The 27213-nt window shown below is 37.5% G+C and overlaps 2 protein-coding genes across 2 annotated transcripts; one reads left to right on the top strand and one right to left on the bottom strand.

Annotated features, from left to right (window-relative positions):
• Positions 1 to 351: 351 nt before the first annotated feature.
• LOC106172891 (microfibril-associated glycoprotein 4) lies at positions 352 to 7074 on the bottom strand. Its single transcript, XM_087014243.1, has 7 exons — positions 6575 to 7074; positions 6206 to 6239; positions 5299 to 5475; positions 4860 to 5021; positions 4435 to 4557; positions 2902 to 2985; positions 352 to 2016 (listed from the first exon to the last, which is right to left on the bottom strand). The coding sequence occupies exons 1-7, from the start codon at positions 6908 to 6910 to the stop codon at positions 1916 to 1918; spliced, it is 1017 nt and encodes a 338-aa protein (XP_086870369.1). The 5' UTR covers positions 6911 to 7074; the 3' UTR covers positions 352 to 1915.
• A 4452-nt stretch (positions 7075 to 11526) lies between these two features.
• LOC106178971 (uncharacterized) lies at positions 11527 to 26521 on the top strand. The gene is made up of 16 exons (XM_013562406.2): positions 11527 to 12239; positions 14595 to 14730; positions 16231 to 16325; positions 17037 to 17084; positions 17533 to 17571; positions 18263 to 18289; positions 18669 to 18689; positions 18991 to 19017; positions 19970 to 19993; positions 20170 to 20193; positions 20395 to 20448; positions 20695 to 20730; positions 22798 to 22812; positions 23899 to 23916; positions 24194 to 24288; positions 24982 to 26521. The coding sequence occupies exons 1-16, from the start codon at positions 12161 to 12163 to the stop codon at positions 25102 to 25104; spliced, it is 861 nt and encodes a 286-aa protein (XP_013417860.2). The 5' UTR covers positions 11527 to 12160; the 3' UTR covers positions 25105 to 26521.
• Positions 26522 to 27213: the final 692 nt, after the last annotated feature.

The following is a 27213-nucleotide window of genomic DNA, read 5'->3' as shown; positions in this document are numbered from 1 at the left end:
CCTGGCAATTTACTTGAAAGGTTTGATTTGATCAGTAAAGAGGCGGAATATTATAATGCATTTGTAAAATGAAACACCGTGATTAGGGCTTTTACATCAAGGAAACGAAAAATATAAAATCAAACGCTAGTGAACGTTTGTAGCTCACACCGTAGTTCACATCATGCCAATTTCTATGATAAAAGCTTAATTGGATACAGAGTTACATCGGAAACCGATCACAGCGTCTCACGCTTATTTATAAAGCAGCAAAATTGACGATGAACGCTTGACCACCTTAAGTGCAGAAGCGAGTTGGATGGTGAATACAACAACAGACAAGGGAGTTATTGGTCTAAAGTGTTCATTTATATGACACATATTCCCGGGATTAGATGAATATTTTACACAGAGAAATCAGGGGGAAAATTCAAATGCTGTTCTGCCAAATATAGGTCTGTATATCGCACCACTCCCCTTTAAACAACACAGTATCAATGAGAATTCCCCACAAGTCCATTAATTCAGACGTAAAAGCTTTTATTAGATCTATTATTGAACAATGCAGCATTAATGTTGTTACACATACCATGCCGTGCATGGAGAACGTTTATCAATATGATGTTCATAAATGGTGATTTCAATTACCATATCAACATGTGCTGCGGTCGGATATAGGGGAGACCGGGGCTAGTTGGACCCCGGGGTAAGATGACCCCCATCAATTTATGACAAAGTAACTATGGGGTAAAAAAATTGGTCACATCATTTTGTAAAGTGACCGTATCCAATAGTGCTAAGAAGGCGTCGGCTGTGAGTCAAAATGAAATAATTTAGCATCTTAAAGTAACTTTATTAAATAGACTTGATGGGGGCCATCTTACCCCGGGGTCCAACTAGCCCCGGTCTCCCCTACTAGAAGGGTAAGGAGATGGTAGCAACTTCAGTTATTTTATTCTTCGTTAAATTACAGATAACACTGACAACACTGGGTAATCAACACAAAGCTTCTTCAAGTACAACGCTGAAGTTTGAATCGTCGTGATTAGCAATGATATTTTCATAAAGTGAAATACAGCTATACATGTAATTGTGTGGATTTCAGAGCATAATTTTGGATTCCATCCAAGACACCATTAGTCTACGTATATAGATTGACCCAACTCTTGTTTCTAACCTACTCGTACAATCGCCCGTTTTTCTGTATTCTTCGCCTGGAGAAAGAGTGTCAGTCAGTTAAGCTCATTGCACTCAGCGAGAGTCCCCGTAGAGTTAGGTCGATCCACGTAGCCGATGTCGTCTAAGACTGCATTCCCACAGATTTTTAGATCGACCTATCCCTGTGGGGAGTCTCACTAGATTGGTGTCAGCTTAACCGGCTTAAATATCTGTCCCGCCTACTAGAAGCTGTAAGGGGGTAATTAACTATAGTGCGCGCTCGGCTGACAGCAATTTAGCGTGAACCCCCAGGGAGTTAGGTTGATCCAGATGGATCGATCTAAATCTGTGGGAATGCAGTCTAAGAGAATGGGGCCTTAGTCTACGGGTACTTTGACCCAAGATAAAACAGAAATGGTCTAGTGTTATTTAATGAAATCAGCCAATGTTTTAGAGCAACAGGGACTTTATTTCAGTGGAGTAGGTCTGGTATGGCTTAATCTTAAACTGGTGTAGACCAAGTAATAGTAAAAGTTCGAATGTTTAGACCATCTTTGGAGTGAGAGGATTTTGGTGAAATTGGGGTAAAATTGACATTTAAGTTTATATAAAAAACATGATTTAAATAATATAATTGCAAAATCAACGGCTTCAGGACGGGGACACAAGATCACAAGTAGTCAAAATCAATCATTTGAACACTGCCTTGAATGTTTGAATGTCAAGTCATAAGTAATTGTCTTGAGCCGACTAATTTCACCGGCAGGAAGTGACGTCATTACACATCTCTTCTTATTTTCATGGTACCGGCCTGCAGTCCCACGTAATTGTTGCCATAGAAACCTCTCCAATAGAAGTTTCCATCTACGGCATCAACACCTGGAGGCAAATATTTCAAAGATAATAACGTGCAAATCAAAGATACTTAAAAGTGAATTAAACGCAATGTTTTTGTATTATCATTATAAAAGACGAGTTGGATATGAAAATATAATAGACAGCTGTCATTTGAATGGATAACAACTCTTCAATTTGGCAGGAAAAGCGCCATTAAACGGATTTTTCGGGGTAAAAGACAATTTCACAATGGTTAAAGATTCCGTTTTTACAATTAAAGTTAGTAGATGTGTTTTTTTTTTAATTTGAAAAAGGTATGTTTCTGTAATAATGTCTTTTGATATCTTTACAGAAGGTAGGGGAGCCATCTATGAAGGTCCACGTGGTCCGATGGCGAGCTCAGATTTCAGAATGATTGCGATAACCGCCGTATTTCTAAGTGTTGTTTACACTGCATTTAATGTAGAATTCTGAATTTCATATGAGGAGTTGTTATCCGTTTAATAAATCTAGTAAATGCAGTGAACTATTTATATTGACACTGCCTCTGAATTAATCAATAAAATATGAAACAAAGGCTAGGAGAAAAATCAAAACACCATTCTCATATCCTGTAGTTTTTTTCATACAGTATATCACCACAGCATGGCACCTGATCATGTAGATTTACTTGTTCAGCATATTTAAGGATATTCAATCTGCCTCATTCTACAAATGAACTGGTACGCTGTCTGCCACATTATTCTTAAACAGGTCAGACGGGTAGATGCAATGGATACGAGTAACACAAAAGTTTTTAAAAAATGCACATTGCAGCCATCACAGTCTCCGTTTAGAATCTCAACTACCACAATCACTATATAAATAACGCAATCGCACATGTTCAACGGGAATCTCAACCGCCGCAATACACATTCCTTCGCTCACCTATATTAAATGGACCAAACATGTGCGCCCCGCCACATCCATTCCACCACCAACCTCCCTGTCGCTGGGTGGCACAGTTGCCCCCTAAAAAAGATAAAATGGTCGATACAATGATAAGCTACATGGAAGGGCATCATACATGTCAACTCTCCCGGATAATCTGGTAGTCTTCTGGGTACAGAACGAACCTCGTACGGGTAACCGAATCTCCCGGATAAAAGCGATTTGACAATTTATACCACTCTCAGCTAACGTCCTGTTGATATTTTATATGTAAAACTATTGAAAATCGATTTTTTTCAAAATGATTTTTCTTTTAAAAACGTCATAATTCTCTTCTAATTGTTTTTTTTTTTTTTTTGGGGGGGGGGGGGAGGGGGGAGGGGGGGGAGTGTTCGCTCCCCCAGCGAACAGCGGCAGCGGCCCCCCCTTCCCCCAATATATGTATAATTATACAAATATACAAAAATATAATAAACAATGTAATGTTCTTAGTTACAAATGAAGACGGTTATGTCACCGGTAGACGATATCAATCAGGACGTTGCGCTGTTCAAGGCAAGCAAACATTACGCAAAGTCATAGCCTCATGTTTCCATGGGAAGTTGAAAACATGCTCTGATTCTTTACCTGAAGTTGTCGATTCCATCAACTAATGGATTGCTATTTCTACATTATGACCTTCATTTCTTCGTTTATCACAACAGATAAAGGGCATAATTAATTAAAGTCATTGATTGGTAAAACAACACAAATACTTGACGTTTGGACTTCGTGTTGGTCGATCGGCCTGACAAATAACTGAAAACCCATAGTCAATAACCAGAACAATTCACGTGTTATTCATGATATGGATTATATAGATATATATATAGATCCAGGACACTTGCACTGTTTGATATTGAACATATAATGAATAAGTAAAAACTCACAAAAACAATGGCCTGGGTTGACTGCTAGCTTTATGAACACGTATTCATTGAATCAGAAAATATTTTTTAGAAATCATTTTCTGACGGTAAAAATTAATGTCCAAAAATAATTTTACAGTCATTGGGACAAACAAATATTAAAAATATAGTGGTTTATAAAATCGGAAGAAATATCTTAAATTTTGATCCCGAAGAAAAACAAAAATTTGCTGTTTAAATAAACGATTAAGGGTATTGTAACCCTTTGTTATCATCCGGATACCAAACTTGCAATTATGACGTCACCCATAAGATGACATGTGTGTAAATGTTAATTAATTTAGTCACTGAACACTGAAGATTTACCTACTACCCGAAATAATGTATGTAAGGCAGTAAATAAGAAGTTTTGGGCAAATGGTGACATATCCTTAAACAGGGGCGGATCCAGAATTATTTGAAGGGGGGGTCCGTGGATGCGAAGCCGCCCCTCCCAGTCAAAATTCTAATTTCAAGAGGGGACCATTGGTTTGATTTTTTTTCAGAAATCGAAGGGGGGGGGGTGTCAGGATCCCCTCGACACCCCCTCTAATTCCGCCATTGTTAAAGGACGGGTGCCTACCCCAATTGTCGTTATCACTGTCAGAGGTGGTCCAGCCCATGCCATTGGCCTCGTTCACCAGCTCGTCTTGGACGGTAGACGTGGCCTGATATCCCGAGATGGTCAGCAAGTAATTGGTGTTCTCTGTTAATAGATAAATAAATAAATAAATAAATAAATAAATAAATGTGAGTGTCCCTCTCACCCCCTACACTTTTCAAGCAATCTAATTTACCAATCTTCATATATGGAACATTAAACTCGCATATCATATCGCAGTATATAGTTTGTGATTAATATAAACTTTCAACCTTCAACTTTCAACCCCCTCCCCTTTAATCTTATTTACTCATCTTTTTACAGGGAACATTACACTAACATATCATATAGTAGTACATAGTTTATGATATAGGTTTATTGTCTATTTTATGGAAGTAACGTCTTACCTGCGCCCACGGCAAATGAGCTGTACTCCGCATACTTGAACGCGTTGTTGTTTCCCCACAAATCCACCTTAAGTGTAGTAGTGGCAAGCTGCGTGAGGCCGTGCAGCGTCTCCAAGCCGATGAAGTACTCACCGCTCGCGTCGCCGAAACCCGCTTTGTAGCCTAGACAACGGAACACAGAATATTGATGCTCTCTCTCTCTCTCTCTCTCTCTCTCTCTCACACACACACGCCCACACACAGACACACATATGAAAAACAAAGCAGACTCACCATATACAAAGGCCTATACAAAGAAACAGATGATTTATACATGCATATTTAAATGTGTGTGTGTGTGTGTGTGTGTGTGAGAGAGAGAGAGAGAGAGAGAGAGAGAGAGTTAGAGAGTGAAAAAGGGAAGGAAACTGTAAAGGTGACACAGCACGTTTGCACTCACCCGCCCAGTTGTGTGAGTGAAAATTCACAGAGTCATCGTAACGTTTAAAGAACACCGTCCAGCCTCCCGGGGAGTCTGTCATATCACACCAAACCTTCACCACAGGCTGCGAGGGGTCCGGGCGGATCAAGTATTGCCCGTCCGTGGTGAAACCGCGGGAGTACAACTCACTACAGTCTGAAATGGATTATATTGATAATAAGGTTAAAAGATTACACTCCATCAATGCTGTACGTCGGGTGTATGTTGTGTATGCTGTATGTTGTTAGTCGGGTGAGACAGGGGTGGGGGGTGGGGTATTGTCTGAAATTTTGGTTCAAAGGTCTTGAAAGAACTCTCCACTTTAGGTGTCTTCAATTTTTTGCATTTCCACAAGTGTACAAATTGTAGGCTTTTCCCAGACCTCTCCTCCACTCTTTAAGAGAGTACAAGGTGATATGCTAAAAACGATGACCTCTGACAGCAATTTGGATCATTATTTTTACTATTTTTCTAAAGGTTACGGAGGGCATTGACCCCCCCTCAGCGTGAGCTTTGTAAACTTGTGAAAACGATGATAAAATAGATGACCCCTTACCAACCTTATTATCAAACTGATACTTAATCTCAAATTTCAGTTGTAATCGTGACAAATCAGGATTCTTCTTCGTGCTGAAGAGTCCAAATTGTAATTTTCTTACTTAAAATTCCCGACAACAGGGGTGAATTGTAAATACAAACGCAGTTGAACAGTGATACTTTTCACGGACTAATTTTTTTTGGGGGTCAACAACATCAGATTAGGCCAATTTCAAACGAAATATCTTTGGTGGCCCTTCTGCCGGCCATGTCCAGTAATCATTTTTTGCCTCACCCACTAAAAATAAAAATTGGACGCAGGTTTTAACGAGCACTTGTCTTGACTTACCTAAAGCATAGGACCATTTTGTCAAGGCATCACCCTGGAAAATATTAAACATCGTTTTATGTTTGATGAAAAAGGTATTTGATGCTGTTACATCATAAAATTTAAAATGGTGTTTTGCAAAGTCTGACCAACCCAAAAGAGACTGCCACGGAGAAGTTATTTGTTTCAAACGATTCAATACATTTTAAAAAGTACATAAATACATGTACCTATATGTATACCTATACGTATACTTTGTTTCAACTTGACACATAGAATTATTTGGATGACTGTACCATACAGGTTTTTGTATATAAAGATACATGTATGTATATAGATATATACGTTTGTGTTTCTCTCTCTCTCTCTCTCTCTCTCTCTCTCTCTCACCACATCAGTGAAATTTTCTGCCACAGTCCAGTTTGCCGCCACCTCTCCCACTGTTCCAACCACTCGGGTGTTACTGTAGGTAATACACTGACGAACTCCCTGGCCGCTGGCGATCGCCGAAACCGAACACAGTTCATGGTTTTCAGAACATTGCCGGGTACAGTCAGTCAAACTGGATGCCTCGGAGTCCTTCAGAACAGACAGAGAGGTCCCGCTGGCTAATCCTGTTGCCGAGAAGAGAAAGCGGTTGCTTTTTGCGCTCGAATCGCCAGTTGAGACGACTCGATGAAGCGACAAACCGATGAAGCACACGAGGACGATGACTCGCGCATTCATTGTGCTTAGTTTTACAACAAATATTGGGCGCTGATATCTTGAATTTTTAAAGGTTTAAAATTGAGCACTGTCCAGCAAACATCCAAACGTTCACTCCTCAAGGACCTCACAGGGGAATAAAGCAACGATCGATATCTAACTGCAAATACACTTCGATCTCATTCGAACGCTCCTTAACGTTTTGTTGACATTAATGGAATGAACAGTAAAAAGACGCAATTAATATTCAGATATTACCCAACGCGAACCTAGCGTTCGATATAGAAAAATTGATCAACGCCTTACAATTTGGGGGGCATTTACCTTTAAGACAGACTGACCTCCCTTGGTAAAGTCTTAATGGTCTACCCACAAAGTTTACATGTATCTCGCAATATACAGTATATGCAAGCGAGGTAAATCCACTGAATTACTAGTAATTCCGTTTAAAATAAGGGCGTTGACATGAGTCTTTATAAGAAGGTGGAAAATGCAATTTTAAGGCGATGAGGAGTACATTTTTCTGCAAAACGCGTTTAGGGTCACGTCAGTTGGACGTCAGGCCTTATAAACGGATAAGGCGTTTACTAAGTGCGCATTCTCAACGAATTAAGCCAGGCTTTACAAAGCCGGTGACCTAAAAATGGCGGAGGTACATGAAAGAAAAACCGCCTAATCTTTTAATAGTCTCTCCGCCTCCCCACTTGTCGTCCCTGCGGGGTACAGTAATTAAATCTCGGCTCCGTTCGCCATGCGGAAGCTACCTGAGAAATATTAAGTGCGCATGCTCATCAGTTAAACTCGTGGTGAAGAAAGCATGGCGGCTGAAGGCGATCGAAGGAAAAAAGCTCTTCTGTTCTATTATCTTTGAAAACAGAGACGAAAAAGGAATAATTTGGCCCGTAGAGCAGCAATGAATCGACTATCTACGGAGATAATATCACCAGAGATATTCACGGAAATATTAATGTTCGGAGCCGAGATTTAATTACTGTACCCCGCAGGGACGACGTGTGGGGAGGCGTGTGAGAGGCGGAGAGACTATTAAAAGATTAGGCGGTTTTTCTTTCATGTACGTCCGCCATTTTTAGGTCACCGGCTTTGTAAAGCCTGGCTTAATTCGTTGAGAATGCGCTCTTAGTAACACTACCGCAGATATTTTAGCACCAACACCCATATTAAACAGCACTACCAGAGCGGATGAATGCTAGTTATCGCTTTGTTGGTGCTAAATAATTGAACGGTGTGTTGGTTAATCCGTGGGTTTGGTAGTTAATATGGGCGTTAGTGTTAAATATCTGCGTGTAGTGTTAGTAAACGCCTAATCTATTTATAAGGCCTGGACGTACTGTAAACAAACTTAGATTCTTCGAGCGTTCGAAATACTGTCTTGTAATCAAAAAGATTAAAAGGGTCTATTGACTTGTTTAAGCAAAGGGTAATTTATCCATTTCCACGGGTTCGAACTCACAGCTTTCCGTATGAACAGTATGTACCGGTGCGAGAAAGTAGGGTTGACGACGACCGCTAGTTTTTACTTGCATAGTTACCAGGTCTTGGGGGTAAAGGGTTGAAATATATTTTCTCTTTTTCCTGGATAGAATGAGGTTATACCGTTGTACGAAGCAACAAAAAGTTTTACGAATATACTAAGATAAGAAATATATATGACAAGGCAGATAATAAACACAGATATATTGTAATGGTCAATACCTCCTGGGCCAGCGCGAAGTCACGGGTTAGAAGCATGAGGGTTAGATCTTTATAAAGAAGGCCCTAAACAAAGTTTTTCACCTACGCTTATTTGATCTGTTAGTTCACGGTCATTTTTGATCTGTTAGTCCACGGATGAACTTGTTCTGAATGCGCCCTAATTGGCTAATTAGGTTAGTCCAATGATGAACTTGTTCTGAATGCGCCCTAATTGGCTAATTAGGTTAGTCCAATGATGAACTTGTTCTGAATGCGCCCTAATTGGCTAATTAGGTTAGTCCAATGATGAACTTGTTCTGAATGCGTCCTAATTGGCTAATTAGGTTAGTCCAATGATGAACTTGTTCTGAATGCGTCCTAATTGGCTAATTAGGTTAGTCCAATGATGAACTTGTTCTGAATGCGTCCTAATTGGCTAATTAGGTTAGTCCAATGATGAACTTGTTCTGATTGCGTCCTAATTGGCTAATTAGGTTATACACGTACATCAGGAGGACTGACCAGACTCAATTTTCAGAGATCAATCAAAACTTTGATAACTAAGAAGAAAATAATTTTTATCTTTTAAAGTATTTGACCTGATGCAGTGCATTCTCCGCTGACATGACTATTTCAGTTGTGAATACAACGACCTTGAACTTGAGAATTTGATCTTGTTTCACCGTCATAAAGACCCATATCGAAACTTTATCCATGCAAAGTGCTTATAAATGAGAAGTTAATATGTATTTACATTGTTTAATTAAAATTAACATTTTTCTAACCTGTGTATATTGTTAATGTGCCACTCGACGCTCCGTGATAAAAATTATAATTTTTTTACCGAGGCCGTTTCCGACCGCGCACCAAAGATTCATTATTCAGAACCCATTCCCTTGGGCCGCCGGGCCCTTTTAGACGGCCATAAAAGTCATTGGAATTTGTGAACAATTTAGACTATTTGTCATACAGTAAGGACATACTATGCATAATTCTAATACTTGGATTATCGAGCGGGAAGATGTGATGTCCAGTTAAAAAAAAAAAAAAAAAAAAAAAAAAAAAACCAACAGCACACCACTATGAAGACAGCGGGGTGAATTATTAATCTCCAGAGAATCGAAATAAAATCGCGTTTTGACAACATTACCTTATTGCCCGCCACAAATTTTATCTTCTTCATTCACGCAAACCACTGTACCTGGACTGGTTTACAAGAACCTTGACCATTTCAATGCCAGTGATCCCTGTAGGAATTACCATATTGCTCCATATTGAATTTGGATATCTTTTACAAGCAACGACAAAATAGCTGATTTGAACATTTTATGTTTTAGACACATGTATAATCAGTTGTGTCGGTTGGTTATCAGTTGTGAAGTGTGATTTATAAATTATTATGCTACCTCTTCATTGTGCGGCTGTCATGAGCTAGGATCCTATCTTGGACCCTAGTCATAAGTTTAAAAAAACGCTGTCCAAGATGCTTTTGCACCGGAAATTCACTTATATTGATAGCAGTAGCACACTAAAATACCCTCCGCGCATTTGTAGCAATTTTACTTTAGTGCCTGTTTAATTGCATCTATCAAATCTGTCTAGTAATTAAACACAAGTCATCCGTCTATACGCCGTATACACCATATTCATCTTCAGGCTACCCGAATCTTTAATATAACTAATTCATTAACTAATTTATTATTTATTATTATTATTATTATTACCAAATTTGCAACCCGAGGGTTGGATAATTACAATCATTGCATCACAGTCGGATAAAACCATTAGTAAGTAAGAACAAAGGGATATTAAAAGACATATGTAAGCAAATTTAAAACAAAATATCTAAAATGCAAGGTTAAAAAAAAGAATAAAGGTCTATCAGTTAATTCTGAAACTTGTATATGGCACTTGTTAAAAAGTCACTCATTGATCGTTTGGTTTATTTTTGGTCTTTTAAAAGTTTCCTGTTCCCTCAATGATTAATTTAGCATTGTGTTTTGGTTGCAAGAGATAATACAGTCTATGATCCGGTTCATTTGATATACTAATAAACAATTTTTTGCATGCATTGATCCGTCTTTCACTCAGTAGTTCAAGTTTACTATGTTCACAAGCAGCGTCATATTCAAGTTCAGGATAAATTATCTTAAGAGCTCTTTCTTGAGACTTTTCTACTAAGGCATTCAATTCATTTGTTAATCCAAAGTGCCAGACAGGGGCAGCATATTCCAAAACTGGCCTTATGACCGTCTGGTAATAAGTTACTAGGTCATCAGTTGTAAGGCCTGCACGCTTAAGGTGCTGAAGGAATATAATCATAAGTTAACAATGTAAACCTAAAATTCTGCAGTTTACAAATGTAATTAGATGGATTCGATTTCGACTGACAAAAGGCGTCCGACATCTGGTCATGACGCAGGCGGACATTTCCTGTTTCCTGCGACATGTATGTGAATTAAGTCCAAAGGTGACATGCGTGACCTCTGCGTCTTTTAACTGGTCGAATCGATAAACGAAAATATGAATAAACTTTTCCCCAGATAAATCCAACGGTAAGGTATCTTTACTATAGAATTGTGCTGAGATCACTGCCACGCACATAAAAAGGTAACCAATGTTTATAATGTTTCCCATCAAAATGCAGTACACGTGACTCAAAAGCGTTGTCTTTTTTATGTTGACACTTAAGTCCCCTGAGAGTCACCATAGGCAGAAAAATGAACGAAGAAACACATAGATTCCTATAATAATAATAATAATAATAATAATAATAATTAGGTAAAAGAAAAAGCCATTGGACAAGACACCTAGTGAAAGCTTCTTTTAACATGCCACTGTTTAAAAGATATGTCTTTAAGTCAAATTTGTGACTGGAAACGTAACTAACAGCTAGCTATTTTTAAAATAAACATTCTAAACAAAATAGTATGCTCCAATTGATCCATACGTTGAAGTAACGCATAACCAAGTTGACTTCGACACCTTGTAACAAATACATGTTTGTAGAAGTCGGCCCATAAGCTTTATAAGAAAACCATTAACTTTTTATGAGCTAGTGATTGAAAATGCAAGTCTTGGGTCGCTTCCGTAATTAAAATTTAAGTGTCACCCTGGGCAACTAAGACGTCCTTTTCCATTTACATAGAAAGGAAATAGAACGTGTTACAGTGGACAGAAGTATTGCCCTGAGGTAGCAAAGCAATAACGAAGGGCCTACGACGCTGCCAAGGAACCATAAAAAGAGGCAGAGCTCAAAGGTTTGCAATTAAAAATGGGTAGATATCACCTTAATCAGAAGCATATCCATTACCGGGGCCACACCGTTTTATTATACTAGCCCCGAAATTGAAACGTGAAACTGCATAAAAGTGGGATCGTATCACTTCAAAACACTTTGGGTGCAACGCGAAGATCAGAAGGTTCTTTAGTGTCTGGACCTGCAAGACACAGTCGAACGCTCTCGCGGAGGCCGAGAGGGAACTAAAGGATTAAGAGAAAGAAAGAGACAAAAGGCACATTGTTGTGATTAAGGTGTTTTACCTTCGGTTTTTTGAAGTTTCGGTGATATCTGTGAACATGGCTGCTTATCGTAATTCACTTTGGGCTTTACTTAGCGTCGGGTTGTTGCTCGCTGTGAGGGATGTGACGTCACAAGGTAGGTACAGCGCATTTTTCATGGAATGATGAGAAAGAGAGAGATATTTTAATTGAACAGAGATGTGCGAAGTCAACGAAGAAATAAAACCTTTTAAATGTAAAAATATGGGAAGTAGGGTCGAATAAAAAAAATGAAAGTGTTGTAAAACAAAAAATCATTGATACCAAAATTGAAAGGATTAAGTATAATAGTCAAAAAAGAAAAGTTATGCATCATGAACAGTAAAATAAAAAGTTATTCATGAAAAAATTTAAGTACTTGAAGGATGGCATGAAGTGAATACATAAAAAAAGACAAATGAACATGCCGCCGGAATGTCCCCTTACCAAATGGCCGTATGGTTTCCCAACCCTGCCCCATATGGTCGAACAATAGAGGCCATATGATAATTACAGGGTAGGGAATCCCCAAGCAATCCTTATCGGACACCCAAATTAGTCGGTTCAACGAACACGGTCTGCCCCTTCTTAATTGCCTCACGTAAGGTTTCTATTATAGCTGATGCAAAGAGACTGCTATCGACACGAGCAAACAATACCGGGTTATGTATCAACTGCAACAGAAGACTCGAGTAAAGGCAAGTCGAATATTAGAACAAAACTCTGAAGAACAAATCAGGCTTAGTTTTAAAACACGTATAACAATTTTATTTGATGATAGTAAGTCACGATCAACAAAAGCGTAGTTAAAATGGAAAATTATAAATAGCTAATACATCAAATAAATATCAATGTCTCATTACCTTTATTACATGTGTTGCTAGTTTAGTAGCCTGATGCACGACCTTCTCTTCGTCGTATTTCTTTAACACATAGTAAATGGCTTGTCGCGACACTTTATGGTCTTCATTTTCCATTTGTGCGGTTATGTTTTTAATTCGCACCCCTTGTTCTCGGAGGGCGATGAAACGCAGACGCACGTAATCGCTAAGAGGCATCTTGGAATTCTGGAAAATCTGAGTGTCGATTTATACCGTTCACTTGGCAGGTGGCAGGTGACACGATGGCACAGAAATCAGTGACATAAACATGTCATATTATACAAAACATTTATTGGCCATTTAGGAAGACCAGATACACAAACAATCCTGTTGACACGTGTCAGTTGATTTAGAATTATGTGCAATTGATTAGTTTGGATTGAAGAGCGTCATCGCAATGTTAACATTAATTTTAGACGACGCGTGTCACACAGTAGTGATTATGTAATAGTCAGGGCTTAATCACTGTGTTTACCCAGCATGAATAAAGCTAACCTGAACTGATTGTTAATTAATGTGAAATGACACGTGCCAACCAGTGAAGTTAGCCCGAGAGATTGTAATCCAGCTTTATAAATTAATTTCTTTCGATGCTTTTTGTCCTACAGAATCAAGGAATCAGTCTTTCGGCCGGCCACCCGTCGCCTTGTCAAATAAAGAAATATTCGAAATTCGACAACGGGCCAGTTCCCCAGGCAACTTTTGCGTTCAGTTGATGGGAAGGTTGTTTACGATTGATGAACGAATACGAAAGGACAGAAATGTTACGGGTGTAGATGGGAGAGATCCTATATGCAAATATAGACAGAACTATATTAAAGATATGGCTAACAAAATATTTATCACTGAAACAACTGACAAGTCTTTTTGGAAAAAATGCATTTCGTCTATGAACAAAGCTAATAGAAATATAAGGACATACTATAAAAATAAATTTCAATCTTGTTAATAATATATATATAGCAAAGACAGTTTGAAGCCTAATAAATCAGTGTATTACATGTTCAAGTACGAGTAGTGTTTTATTTGAACTTTAATAAATTCATAAATTCATTTATTAAACTCTATGTAAATTCAATCAATTCATAGCTACAATGTACACGAAAATTGCTGTCACCACCGAATCTTTTTGGTAAAGCAAAATCACTGTTGGCAAGTTCTTATACTTAAAATCTCCGTATCAGAGTAGAGTGATCAAAGTAGAGTGAAGCCACCGCGCATTAAAGGTCAATTAACGCTTGGACGAACACTTAATTGCGACCACGCTCACCTTCGATCTTTATCTCAGCGAGCTAGGGTTAGGCTCTTTTGTTAGCAGAAAGTTTGTCACGATAATTGCACGACGGGCAGGGTATGGAACTATTGTTAACAGAAACCAAACAGCGTATGGATGACAATGTTATTTCCATAGTTACCGAGCCAGGCCGTCCGTACAACCCGCAGCGACCCGGAGGGTAAGTAAGGGGACATTCCGGCGGCACTGTATATAGGAAAGTAAATCGATTCGAAGAAATATGTGTTTCTATCAGTAAATAAAACAGTAAAATTACTAAATAAACCGTCTTTAATCGCTTTTTAAAAATCACAAACAGGTACTGCGGTGGTCTCTACAAACAACGGTATGCAAATATTGGGAGGAACTGAACAACCGGGAGTGACGACTCAGGCGATGTGCACCATGAACTGTGGCGGGAATGGTAACTGTTTTGCCATTGACTTCGACACTGCGTAAGTAAAGTTATAACTTAGTGAAGTATTGTCTTATTGATGATTATAGTGTGGTTTGGAACAATCGATTCCATTAACACTGCGATGTTGCCGTGATTTGTTGATCTGCATGTATAAAGACTGCAGACATAATTTTTTATGGTTGATGTGCCCGTGTAGCACAACGGCGTGGGTTCATATCATAATGCGAGTATCTGTTTGACAAAGAGAACAGTTTTTTCAGCAACATTCTGATACTCACTTAATGTTGTGTTCAATTTGCACCACGATGGGTCAACAAATTCCTTGAATTGTCAAATTGCAAGATCAAGTATATAAATACAGATGTGCTATTCTTTCACCACGTACCCAGCCTCAAGGTATATTTTCAGGCCCGTAGCCGGAGGGAGGGGGGGGGTTCGAAAGAACCGCCCTTTTCGTCAGGAAAAGATCTAATCTGGGTAAATTTTGATCTGTGTGCACTAAGGATTCATTGTAAAAGGTCCACTTTTTCGGAAAAAGAACCCCCCTTTTGAAATTGCAATTGTTGGCTACGGGCCTGATTTTTCTACTTTCAATCGGCAAACCAATTATACCATTTGTCAAATTAGATTATTAGAACAAATAAAGCATTCAATACCTAGGCGGCCGTGGAAAATGCCGTTGTTTGAATCAGTGTTAGGCCGTTGTCTGTTTTGTGGAAACACATCTATTCTTAATCCACCATTTTCTTGTAGAATTGGGGTGGAGTGGGGAAGGGGAGGCGGGTTCCGATTCTTTACCCTTATTTCACCTTTGGCTTGTTTATTCATTCCTCCAATGCATACCGGAAAACAAGACGTATTAATCATATTGTCACCCTTATTTACTGCCTTACATACATTCTTTTGGGTAATAGATAAATCTCCAGTGTTCAGTGACTAAATTAATTAACATTTACACATATTTCATCTTCGTTTCAACGCCTGTTTAATGACACCTTTTACTACCCCAAAACCCTGTCAGCGATTTTTCTTAAAAGTCTTAGTTCAGATTTTATCGTTGATAAAGCAGAATAATGCCTTTGTTTAGCGAAAATCTGTAATTAGGGGCTCATAACTCCATAATAAAAAAATTTAAGCCAAACTGATGGCACGGGATAGTAGCCCATACAACTCTGCTACATTTCGTGATAAAATCTTGTTTAGGGATGCAATTACGCCCCATACCGATTGCTATCTCACCTCAAAATAGAAAGATGTTAAATTGACGATTAAAGCTTTCAATTCCCCACGCTTATACACTGCAATGAGAAATTTAAACGACGATATTTTATATTTTAGAGGGTTTTTTATTGTTTTAAATCAGCACAAAGATGGATGCATTATTCAATAATCAGATGCAGGAAAAACCTATTTTCGGCATCTGGGTGATGATAAAGGGTTAAAATACCCCTTAGGCATTATTTTCGAGCACGGGTCTGTCTCGTCGCTTCTTCATTCATTTCTCATAGATATTATATTTAATCTTATATCCTTTCAGAACGACTACCTGTTACTTCCATACGGCAGCAACTGCGTGTGGCATGCTCGTTGCGAACGCTAATGTCAACCATGTCAAGCTGACCACATGTCCAGGTACGTAAGGATAGCGTTAAGAGGGTTGACTATTTATGCGGAAATAAACACGTGCTTGATAGCACGTGGTTTCATGGATGTGATTCATATCCGGAAAAGCCTATAGAACCTTTTTCATGATCTAAATCCACCTATCTTTTAATACATAATTTATTCAAATAACATAATTCTAGTTATGTCTGTAGGTAGCATAATGTAGGGGATAAGTGTTAGGCTCCTTAGGGAACATTTAGGTAGGTTGTACATGACCTAGTTTATTTAATTGGCTTGTTTTAGTTTTTTAATTACGTAGTTAACTTCCGTGTGCGCTCGGCATAAATACCCCCTGGCTGCAAGAGGAAGCACGTTAGACAATTAAGCTGATTCCACTGATTGCACCTAGCAAAAATCCCCCTCAGAGTTGGAGGGACCCAACTAATACGATATGTCTATCTGAATGGGGTCTTAGGTGCTGGGAATTCTATTCTTCTCGCCCAATCATCGCATAAGCAATTTTATTACAAGTAATGAATTCCGTAGTGAGGTTGTGAAATGGCTTCCAGCTCACTTATGTGTCAGTCTTATACTTTGAAGAAAAATTGAAGCCTCTATGTGTAAATGAGAATGATATAAATAGGCGATGGACGTAAAAGATAACTATTACTAGTTTATATTATTTAATTTTCTTAGCCTAAGAAAATAGTTGATCGAATGTTTTTTTTTTCGTTTAAGTTCCAGGAACTGGAACTGGCGGAACTGTTCTGACAGCCGCTTTGCAAGGTAAGACAAACTATGCTACTGTTATTAAGCTGCATTAGTAAATCCTATTAATATCGGATTAAAATATAACATTTATCGTGAGATATTTCATTAACTTGTATTGTATTTTGAAATACCGGTTTTTCCTTTTAATTTGACAGATAAGACTACGCGTTAATGTATGTGTGTATGTCTATAATTAGGCCTTGCAATAAATCTTTCAGAAGAAATATAACATTTACCATCATATATCATTATCACATATCGCCCTTTGATTTGTACGAGTTCATTAAGACCAATGCTATATTTTTATGTTACCGTTGTAATATTCTATGGGCCATGCTAAGGTTATTCGACCTACTTCATAATTCGAATTTGACATCATATTATTGTAGCCTGCCATTACGATCATCGCCTTGTTATAAAGATTAGGCACTTATTTCTATTTTTTACTTATATTACATTTCAGCCATCCTCAGCCAATTGTTGCAGGCTGCTATTGCTATGCGTATGTATCACTACTCTCTCTCTCTCTCACACACACACACACAAACACAGAAGAATACACTGAATTGTCTCCCCTTTGCACAGGGGTTTTTATCTATCTTTTGCTTCTATTTTCCGGAAAACAATATTGCGTTTTTATGCCTTGATACTTTAAACTGGTTATTTAGTATTTGTTCTTGCATTCGAATGTCTGTTATCGGCGTACACTGAGGAACCGTTGTCAGGTGGTTTTGTTCACAAAAACTGACCCCGACTCTTCTGCTAAACCTTAATCATGTGGACCCTCCGTGATATATGTACGAGAGATTACCCTGTGATATAGCTTGATATGGGGTAGGTTTCCCGTTGATATTGTACAGGTGAGCCTCGTCCTAGATTTCGACCCACCCTCGTTACTCTAACCGTGACCTGTGTGAATCTAATGAAGCTCGAACTCGGTACTCGGTCTCTTTTCACCGGGCTCCTATTCCTGTGACGACCTTTCCGATCACACCTCTTTCACAAAATGCATTGAGAAAATCGAGAGTTGATTTAAAGGCCAAAAAATTGAATCAGTACAGTATATGTACAACAGAATGTTCAAATGAGAACCAAGACTCCATTTTACAATTTTGGATTATGAACATTTTTTAGTCTTATATTTCTTTGGTTTTTATGTCAAATATAATTACTTTTTATTAATTTATTTTCAGCCAACAATCCCATAATAGCGCCTCTCAGTAAGTTGTCCACGTTTTTAAAAATATTATTAGTAAATTCATCAGTTAATACGTTTTTAGAATGGCAAGAAATTTTGTCAGATTCCGTTTCTGTAGTCTTTAGTATTTTGTTTGTATTCAATTATTGGGAATTATTAAAGTACAAGCATATCTCAGCTGAAAGTTTGTTTCAACCCCTTGATTCTTGTGACAAACATTTATAACATATGAAATATTGATGTGGGTATGCTCGCATCAGGGAAAGTGGTGCCCTCCCTTGCTATTCAACATTCGTAATGTACATGTAAGTCATTTAAAGGATTATTACAGCTAGGTCGGTTTCAGTCATTTTTGTGGTTGCCTGATCTGATTTCAAGTGAGTTTTTCCCCTTTATTTCAGTCAACTTGGTGCAAGCGTTGCGTAAGTAGAAACAACGTACAAACCAAGATTATGTTTATTAATGTTAGATAGTGTAATTTATTCTGTTCATGTCTTTTATGTGATAAAATGTATTTTTAATCAAAATTTTCGCTGATATTTCTGTCTCCATTATTCCCGTTTTACGTCCTTCTGGTCGTTTTGATTGTTTTTGAAAATTATCGTTTTATCGCACAATTCAACCGCTTTCATTTGCATTGAGACAGATGAAATATAGGTAGGGCCTACGATCTGCCGAAAAAAATACGTGTTCAATTTGTAACCATAAAACTTTCTTTTCCAGTCACTGGCGGTAACGTAATTGCTCCACGTAAGTAATGATTCAATCAACTTATTATGTTGTATTCAGTCTCACGGGCGCACTGCTCAAGTACTCATCGAAATACTAACTTTTTGAATAGAAAGTTTCTTTAATTTGCACTTTCCTAGTCCAGTTATATTGTTGAGTATCTGTTTTATCATCCAATATATAGAAGGAAGGTTAAAAAACTGAGAGTTTTATTTTTTTTTTGTTGTGGACATCAGTGTCATACCAGCTGGCATAAAATTGTAGATTAAATGTTGAATCAGTGCCCAATTTATCAGACATGGGGAAACTGCCTGTCCGACATTTCATGGCTGTTTGAAATGCCAGAGGACCAGAAAAAAATAGATATCGCTGGTCTTTTGGACCAGCAAGGTTTAGGTGAAATACAATACATAAAAATGAATCACATGTAAACATAGACTAAGGGAACCCTCCAGACCTTCATTATCTCCAAAAGTTTTTCCTTATCTCTACCAGGGCCACAGATAGATTTTGCGCTAGATATTCACACATATGTCTCTAGTTAACTTGTGGACATTTCTCCATTCTTAAAGAGAAAAGTGGACATCATTAATCTGAGGTCTTGGAAGAGGGTATGTTTTTTCCCATGTCTGAATTTATGCTCATTTACGACAGAGGAAACATCTTTTTGGAGCACGTAAAGCAAAATTTTGCCATTCTGCTGGTTTGATGCAAGGTTATGGAATTTAACTCCAGCTTTTGATTATATGTCGGTACTTCAACTTAGTCCCTCTTCAACATTAAATCAACAAAATCTTTTTAATATAAGCTGATCGTGAAATCAGTGTTGGCGCTTTGTGATCTACGTCAGATTTTAGCAAATTAATATGCAACGTTTGGTCAACGTTTTTTGCAACGTTATTGGACAACGCACATTATAATTCCACGTGCAACCATTGTTATTCTTATTTCAATTTTTATTTTCTATTTACAGTAACTGCATTGTCGCAGGCAATAAGTAAGTATCACAATTTCATTAAAATCTGGTAAAACATTAAACAAAAAATAATGATTTCAATATTGTATTTTCTTTAAAAATTAACTTACTCAATAAAGAGGGGTAAATGCTCCAATTTCACGAGACGTTTGTATAACGCATAATTTTAATGCTTTCTGCCTTTCGTTACCTTTTAGTTAACCTCAATATGACGCAACCAGGTAAGTTGAAATAAAAGAACCGATAGCATCGAGTAAGTATTATTGTAAAATGATCGTAGATGTACACTGTAATATACCTCATCTAGTACTTAACGAATTTGAAGTGGGTGTAACATGAAATTGAAAAAAAAAAAGATAAAAAAAAGAAAAAGTGCATTTTGAAACATATTAGTGATGTTGTATTATTTATGATAAATCCAGCGCTTCCCGTCATCCCTGGTCTCCCCGGCTTCCCTGGCATCCCTGGCTTCCCTGGTGAGTGCAAGGCAAATGCAAAAAAACTTGTAAAAACGTTTTTGGTACACAATTTTCGAGTATTTGTAATATTAATATTCTTACTCCTAAAAGTATTTTGAAGTATCTTTTTAACGGTCATTTGTAGAATCTGCGTTATTACTGTATTTCAAGCAGTTGTTTAGTTGCCACATTCGGGCTCTCCGTTTAACTGAGAATACACTTGAATTGAATTAAGTTATCTAAAATGTTCTTTTTTCTTAAAAGTCCTGCCACCAGTACCTTTTCCTGTTCCACCTGGAGGTAAGTTTATTTTTGCAATTTTGGTATGTAGGCTATGTATGTATGTAGGCTATGTATGTAGGCTATGTATGTATGTATGTATGTATGTTTGTATGTATGTATTTATGTATGTATGTATGTAGGCTATGTATGTATGTATGTATGTATGTTTGTATGTATGTATTTATGTATGTATGTATGTAGGCTATGTGTGTGTGTATGTATATACACTCTTGTTCCAGGTTGTCCCACCGTTAGTCCTATGTACTTTTGTTTACAAATGATTGCATGACAGCTCTTAACCGTTTCGAATAGCGTTTTACTATTCCAAGTACCAAATTTAACATGACTTAACGGTTAACAAAAGCTAAAATACCGGTGCAAATAACTATATTCTATACATATCCAGAACTTGCATCCCCTCAAGTGTAAAAAGACGCCACGGAATGTCATCAAATCTTTACACAACAATCATCAGAAGGTATTCTATATAATCCACGTGTCTATTAGCCTGTTTTACGGAGTACTGCACTTACATGTGTATCCCCTGTAGACGGCGCCACATGCCTCCAGCAATGGCTACGGGTCTGTTTTGTGGGATATTGCCCCATTTCTCCTGAAGAGAAGTTGTTTCAGATAATAAGGGGAATGGTTCTTTGCATCGCACAATCCAAATCATCGCTCAGGTACTGACCCAGCAAACACATAGGGTTTTATAACGTTACCATAATGTTGGCGTTACATTTTTCGGTCATGTAAAAGGTTATAGAAGTGTATATATTGATGCACCTTGAAAGATCTACACTATAGTTGTTATATACAATCCGAGCTTTCGGCCCCTGGGTAATCCCCGAAGAAGGCCCAGGGGCCGAAAGCTCGGATTGTATTTAACAACTATAATGTAGATCTTTCAAGGTGCATCAATATATACACTTCTATTTTTATCAAGATCTATATGGTGAACCAACATGAATCCTCAAAGCGTAAAACGTTATAGTAACCTTATAATAATGTTCTGTGTTTGCTGGGCAATGGGGTTTGCATTCAAGCTCAAATATGGTTGTTCCCTCCTCAGAATATTGCGTTTCTGCAAAAAATCAATCACCAGACGAGAAAAGGGAGCAAACGCGTTATCATGGGGTGGTCTGTAATCGTTTATGAAGTCACATCTTGCAAATGGAGTGAGATGTCGGGTAAATAGGTCACGACCACAGGTCTCAGAGAGAGCCCCAAGGCATGTTGTGAGATTTCTCTTGGAAGATTGTTTGTAAGGGTCTGGGTCCATCCACGTTTGAGGTGTATTTCATACCCATGTTTTTTTTTAATTGTTCATTCAGTCTAAAGAGCACAAACTGCTAATGGTGGATAAGATTGATGACATTCGGTGGCGTCTTCTGAATTTTTTGGCCATTTTTACTTCAATGTAAATCATTGTGGAAAACCATATTTGAGGAGGTGCAAGTTCTTAATTGGAATAAATGATGCAAAATATGGATAATTTCACCGGTATTTTAGCTTTTCTCAACCTGTGGAATTCAAAAACCTTATTTAAAACGGTCAATAGCTGCCACATGGTCATTTGTAACCAAGAGTACTTAGGACTAAAGGTCGGATCTTTTTGACCAAGTATGTATGTATGTATGTATGTATGTGTGTATGTATGTAAAAACATAGTAATGTGTGTGCATATCATAGTCATGCTTGTGTTATCATCTTTTATTTTTTCATGACCTTTCGTTTCATCGTTCCTTCCCTTAACCCACATCAACATATCCTTTGATGTATTATTATTCACAGCATTTAGGTATTAGGTATGTAAGTGTGTATAGACAGTTTTAACCTTGGTGCGCAGGCCAAATACATTTTCATACCATTTAAATCAAGAGAAATACTAAAGTTTGTATATTGCCATAATAGAAAATTGTGAAATGTGTATTGCAGGTATCAATCAGTATCATCAAAAGGTGTTACTTTATTCGTCCAACGATTTGTGACTCTAGTTTACTGCAAAATATGAATGTTATTTGTTAATTTTATTCGAAACAAAAAAGTACTCACTAAAACTATTTGTATAATTTTTATTTTCAGTCCCTCCGTTTTTCGGTAAGTACTTGCACACTTTCTGAGATATCAGCACAAAATACCACAGTTTCTGTGTTGAATACGAATAAACTGAAGGAAAAATTGAACGTAACGCTTCATGTGAACAACAAGTAACATCCAGTTATAAATCCAATGATTAAAGGGACACTCCATGGGATTTTTCCGACAAAGTTAATATTTAGAGGTTCTCTGCACGTATGGTAAATCCCACACAGTCATATGCATGTCTTGTAAAGCTTCTTATATTGCCAAATTCAGACTCTAAAGACAAAAAACCGTGTAGATAATGTTTATCTGAAGCGTAGCTTGTGTCGTTAGTACCTTATGTTCCCCCATGCTGTAGCCATTGCCAGCTTGCAATGTCTGTATTATACAAGACAATGGGGCACGATACAAAACATTTTCTTGTGTGAAAACGAGGCATTGCGCGTGATGGCAGATGTCGTTATAATGGCTGGTCAGTCAAATTAAAAGTGGATTAAAACATCGAATCCAAATACAGGGACGGGTCAAGTAATAGTTTGTGAGTAGAGAAAAATGGCCCTTTTCCCCATGAAAATCTATTTTAGCGGAAAAGTCCCATGGAGGTGACCTTGAACCTATTCAGGTTACCTGCAAAATATACGACATTTGTAAATATTTCTATATGTCTGATATTGCTAATTGGAAGTTTTGATTCAATTTTGAAGAAAATACTAATCGCCGGAAAAGAACAATATTTTACAAGAAAAGTATTACGAGAACTTTTGCTGCATTGATGTATTACACAATATAATCTCAGAACGCTTTTAGTGTTTGTTATTAGTGTTTGTTTTCTCTTTTAAACATTTTATTTTATGTTACTACTAGTTCAGTAAGAGTGCATCAGTACAAATTTCTGGCGGTGGCTTGGACAATCATTTGTCATTGTTTTGAACATTAACTTGTTGAAAAAAAAATAACAGACCTAGCCGTCTTAAAAACGGTGTCACAGTGTCTGTTCTACATGTGCATGGAACAATCTTCAGGGTATTTTTTTTATCATAGTCTTAGTGATATTCTGTATACCTTATACGGTAATCAATTGATTGTTTTGTCTTTGCACAGGTGGTAACCCAAATGTCCGTGAGTATTAATTTTATTATTATTATTATTATTATTTTCTCATCGTAAATGCTCAGAGCAGTGAACCTCGTATTACAGGTCTTTTTATTCATATATCACTACAGTGAATTTCAACTTAAAATGAATTTTTGTATAATTCTTCCAATGACAATACAAGAAAAATAATTTAAATTATAATTAATGCCAATAAATAAATAAATGAATAAATAAAAAAAAAAAGAAAATTCAACATATTGCAATAGTATTTATTTCTGTACCTTATATATTTTAATTTTAGCGTTCCGGCCCACTCAGGCGCCCATCACGGCGCCAAGTACGCCATCCACCGCGACCACTACTACTACCCCGGCCACGACCACCACAACTGCTTCGGTAAGAGCTACGTACCGTTACACCATTATGCCGTCTGAAGACTAAACTGTAACGTGTATAGATAAAACTATTGAAATCATCATTACATGACAGAACATGTAGCCTAGCAATTCTGGTAGACTATTTTTGTAAATCTTGCCACGTTTCGTCCGAATTGCAAAAGAGATGATTAATGAGACTGTGGCCGCATTCACATCGAGTTGAGCCATGGCTCTACAAAGCCACGATCTAAATATGGCGGACGTACATGAAAGGAAAACCGCCTTATCTTTTAATAGTCTCTACGCCTCTCACACGCCTCCCCGTGCGTCGTCCCTGCGGGGGTACAGTCATTAAATCTCGGCTCCATTGGGACGACACATGGGGAGGCGTGTGAAAGGCGGAGAGACTATTAAAAGGTTAGGCGGTTTTCCTTTCATGTACGTCCGCCATATTTAGGTCGTGGCTTTGTAGAGCCATGGCTCAACTCGATGTGAATGCGGCCTATGATGTCATTAGTCAAATTGTTGCGAAATTCTTGCGAATTTATAGAATTGAACAACCCCTTTTCGATACAATTTACTTATGGATACTTTGGTTTGACGTATACAACAGGTCAATAAAAATCTATTTTATCTTTTTGACTTCAACGAAGTAAATCATTACCACATATAAATGGAAATTTAGATCGAGTGTTACTTTTTTCCCTTTCAGACATTGCCCATGTTCGTTTTCACGGACAATCCACAGCCTTTATCATGCCTGAGCAACTGCCGTCGACTACCAACGTCGTTCCAGAGCAGGTGTCAGGAACTGTGCATGAGGAAACGAAAATAATACGGATCTATGGCAAAATACGGACAGCGACGGGCCATGTGGCAGATTTCATGAAAACACTTTTGGAAACTTAAAGCTACAAAAGAATTGCCATCACGAAACAAGCAAGACTTAAGTGGCCTGAGGGCCCACTGTATTCTATTTAGACTAACTTTGCACTTTATCATTGGAACTGATAGATTATTTGTATGACAAATTTAATTTTTGATCACTAACAATGGTGGTGGTGCGTTTATTATCAAGAAACATGTCAGACTTTCCTAAATTTTATCATTGTTTAATATACACAAAAGTCGTACACTAGTTAGTTAACTCGTTCTACTAAATTCAACATAAACAAAAAGGTAAATGTGACAAACGCGTAATTTTCATGTCAGAGACGTGGTCGACATTGACAAATATGCCCTCGATATGCTCTCTACTAGGTCCTTTTTGTCATTAAGAGCTCCGGGGAAGACCAAAAAGCAAAGGGTCCATTTTACTCAAGGCGGTTGTTTTTATTTTGGGAATTTACTGTAACCATTTTTCACGCGTCACACTTGATATCCTCTCTGCCTTAGATCGCACTTAGGGAGGGTAATGAGAGTTTTAGTGATAAAAGTCTGAGAGAAAAATAATTAGATATGCTCGAACTTTAGTTCATCTATACGGATTTTGATATACCTTTCATTTTAACCGATAGAAGAGTATTTTAATGATGTTGTTTATTTATAAAAATAACCTCTTGTAAGGGGTCCAATGTTGGAGCGTTGTTTATACGTTGAAAAGCTCAGGTTAGAGGGCACTAGTTGCAAGGGGCGGATTCAGGCTATCCAATTCATCACGAATAAAACAAGGAAACATTTTCATGACATCAAAAAAGAAAAAAAAAACCGCAGCAGATTCTTTTCATTGTCCCTCTCTGCATTTAATGTAAAAATTCACGTGGAGGTATAATCTGCCTCTCAAACGTAACCACCTCAAATGTCATGTGATCAGGAAGCGTCTCCCTTTGATCAGAAAGGGCAAATCATCGCCGTAGTCATGTTTTCTGCTGAACTATCTTAAATTGGATTGTCCCCAGACCCCCTTCATGGGACAAGTTCATGACTCTAAGATTAAAAATATATATACATACAGCCTGAATCAGCCCCTTGTGTTGCGGTTCAAGACAGTTTAATACGCCATTTATATTTTAAACTATTACCTGTAACTTAATTAGGGTAGGGGTCATGTATCATTTACTAACACAATGGTAAAATGGGTGTCTTGTAATTATTTATTGATATGCACAATTTTATCTATTATAAAGAAATTTTTATTTTGAATGAACGACTGATATTTGTCGTTGTTCTTTTTTGTCATGGGTGTTTTTATGATTAATCGCGTTGTAATGGCCTTAATGAGAACAGCAATTAAAAGGGTGATTAGAGATTTCTAAATTCTTCCTAGTTCCATTTTCTGTACTTGAATATGAATGTTTTTTTAACACACCATATATGATTAAATGCAACTACGATGTCAATTCTAAAGGAATAAATACAAATGCAAAAAGCAAAGTTAAATGCAAAAATGTATTGAGTGCAAAAAGCAAAGACCATAGAAATTGAATTATTTTTTTCTTTTTGAAATTAAAGATTGTATGTTCCCTCAGAGCACTGTGGTCACTAGAAAACATATTGTGAAAGATTTGACGATAAAAATGGAGCAACTATTCTTGTTTTTTTAATGCCGAAAAAAAAGGTACAATAACAAATTTACAAAGTCGTTCTTTAAGTTAACAATTATGGCTAATGTTTGGTATTGTTTTACATTTCAAAACTAAATGAGTTCTCAAAGAGTGGTGCTTCCTTCTTCTTATGCCGATGTTTTTCCGTGAAACAATATATCCACAACAAATCTCCATAATCTCCATTCCTGCAAAGTTTTGTATTTCTCTCGCCTCCGTAATATGTGATCGTGGATTTTAACCCTGATATTTATTCATGTAGCATGAGGTCTTCTTTGAACAGTTATCTTGTTTACCTCATCCTGCAAGCTGCACGACCAATGCAAAGTTAATTCGCTGCACGGTTTAACAGCATAAAATACACCTGTCGTCCCTAACACAAGTCTTATGCGGGCCTCCAC

This window comes from Lingula anatina, chromosome 5, assembly GCF_051362555.1.
Source record: "Lingula anatina isolate TDL-2025a chromosome 5, LinAna3.0, whole genome shotgun sequence".
Taxonomy (NCBI): Eukaryota; Metazoa; Brachiopoda; class Lingulata; order Lingulida; family Lingulidae; genus Lingula; species Lingula anatina.
Note: the sequence above shows the minus strand (reverse complement) of the source record. Positions and strands in the feature narration are given on the sequence as shown.